We start from the raw sequence: 1,834 nt of genomic DNA on the forward strand, positions 1-1,834 counted from the left end.
AGTTATGATGTTGATGCGACTGTTAGCCTGTTCTCACAGAACTTTGATGTGTACTTTCCTTTCATCTGTTTATAAGTGGAGGAGAAAATCGAATATGATCATCATATGCGCCTTAGGTCGCCTTACAGCAACAATAGTTCCGTACTATAAGCATGGTACAAATCATCAATATTCGACATCAAGCATTAACACGTATAAAGATCTGGACACTTTTCGCCCTTCAGTGATCCTGCTCTTCACTGTGAGTCATATACTCTCATCGACGGGAATGAACGTGATGAATCAGCTCCGTTGCTTCCTGACGGGCATCCGCGACTACGTCTTTCCTAAGGTGGGTCTAGCAAAGGGTGCTTGAGGGCACTGATATAGACTCTCAAACTGTTTGTAGATTCCGTTGCAGCGTCTTCGTGTTGGGGAAGACGGCAGCATCGAATGCTTTGGAGGAGGGAGGAAGCACTGGGTCCTAAGAAGTGACTCCGATGTGTACACGGTTCGCTACAAGTACTTTGTGAAGCATCCTAATGTTCGCGGCGGTAGATTTTCAGGTATGGGACTTCTTATGAGACTTAGCTATGTATACTGAGATTGGGTGTGTCGCAGTCACCGCTCCCCCTTCCCAGTGGGTGTTGTGGCCCTTCGATGAAGTATCTCAATACTCAAACCATCGATTTCTAGCTATCATCTGGTTCAAACAGAGACACTTTCAGTCGTACGACTTCTCATAGTTCTCATGTTGGCACCTTCTCAATTTGAGCTTCTTGCAGATATCTGGCGTCCTGGGATACATGCTCGATGGCGTGGTACGCACTGCGGGACCGGGTGAAACTGTCACATTCAAGCCATTTCATACTCACGGGGTCCGTACACTCAGTTGGCTATGGTGAGACGCAGGCTAAGGCCACCCCTTTCCAGTTTTGGGCAGAGGACAGTTCTGGGGAAGATTTGTTATTCGACCTCACGGCCATACCAGGGGAAGGATCCGGTCTCGGCAGTACTATGCTAGATAATTTCGATGGCTATGTTACCTCTGTGCTCGCGGCCGGAAAGAAATGCTCTTTCCTCCAGGTCATGGTCTTCGCCTATGACGCGGACATTGTGCTCTCATTGTTGCAGCCTTTTGATCGCTGGATTACAATCATTTGTGGTGCGTGGCCTTGTCAGTGACTATACGTTGGCTCAACTCTTGCCCAGGGCGCTACATAGGCAGATGGGCTGGATATAAAGCACACTACGAAGAGTTCTGGCTTGCCGAGGAGGGTCTCGCATGAATGAGCTCGCAATGCATGGATACTTTCCTGATACAAAGAACAACTCTTACGTCAGGCTCTCCTCTAAGCAGTAGCTGCTGTCAATGTGATCATTTCTGATTTCTGATTGCATGTTGTTTATAAGATTGAGTATCCAGGAGCCGCTGCGGCAGTGTGTATATAAGACAGGATCAGTCCATCGGTAAGATTTGCGATGACTCCTATTATCGATACAATGGAAGTAGCTCCGCTTATTGTGCCGCAGCCCGAGCGTAAGTTCCAATACAGGAGCCAACCCATCTGTCATTAAGAAAGCATCCCGGAAGACTCAGTGAGCAAGGAGCCGCTGAGTAATCTGAACAATCAATCCAAATGAATGTTCGAGCTTTTCGGGGATGTTTGGCCATGGACCATGGTACGTACATCCTTCCCTTTGTAGCACGCAAGCCGGCCTGAGGGCAAAATCGTCAGGACCATGTGGGTGCACCATAGGTTCCAATGCACCTCCTTCTCTCCGTAACCCCTTGTTCCTTGCTTGTGAGCAAGGGATTGCGTAGCGTGCGACGTGTACTGAATACGACTACAAA

The 1,834-nt window shown here is 48.3% G+C and overlaps 1 protein-coding gene across 1 annotated transcript; it reads left to right on the forward strand.

Moving 5' to 3' along the window:
• Positions 1–268: 268 nt before the first annotated feature.
• On the forward strand, positions 269–962 carry GLOTRDRAFT_137264 (uncharacterized protein; the record flags this gene model as incomplete). Its single annotated transcript, XM_007865543.1, has 6 exons — positions 269–331; positions 389–545; positions 601–619; positions 676–709; positions 765–857; positions 913–962. Coding segments are annotated over 6 exons (414 nt in total), but the record flags the coding sequence as incomplete, so codon positions are not given.
• Positions 963–1,834: the final 872 nt, after the last annotated feature.

The sequence above is a fragment of the Gloeophyllum trabeum genome (assembly GCF_000344685.1).
Source record: "Gloeophyllum trabeum ATCC 11539 unplaced genomic scaffold GLOTRscaffold_00003, whole genome shotgun sequence".
NCBI classification, from domain to species: Eukaryota; Fungi; Basidiomycota; class Agaricomycetes; order Gloeophyllales; family Gloeophyllaceae; genus Gloeophyllum; species Gloeophyllum trabeum.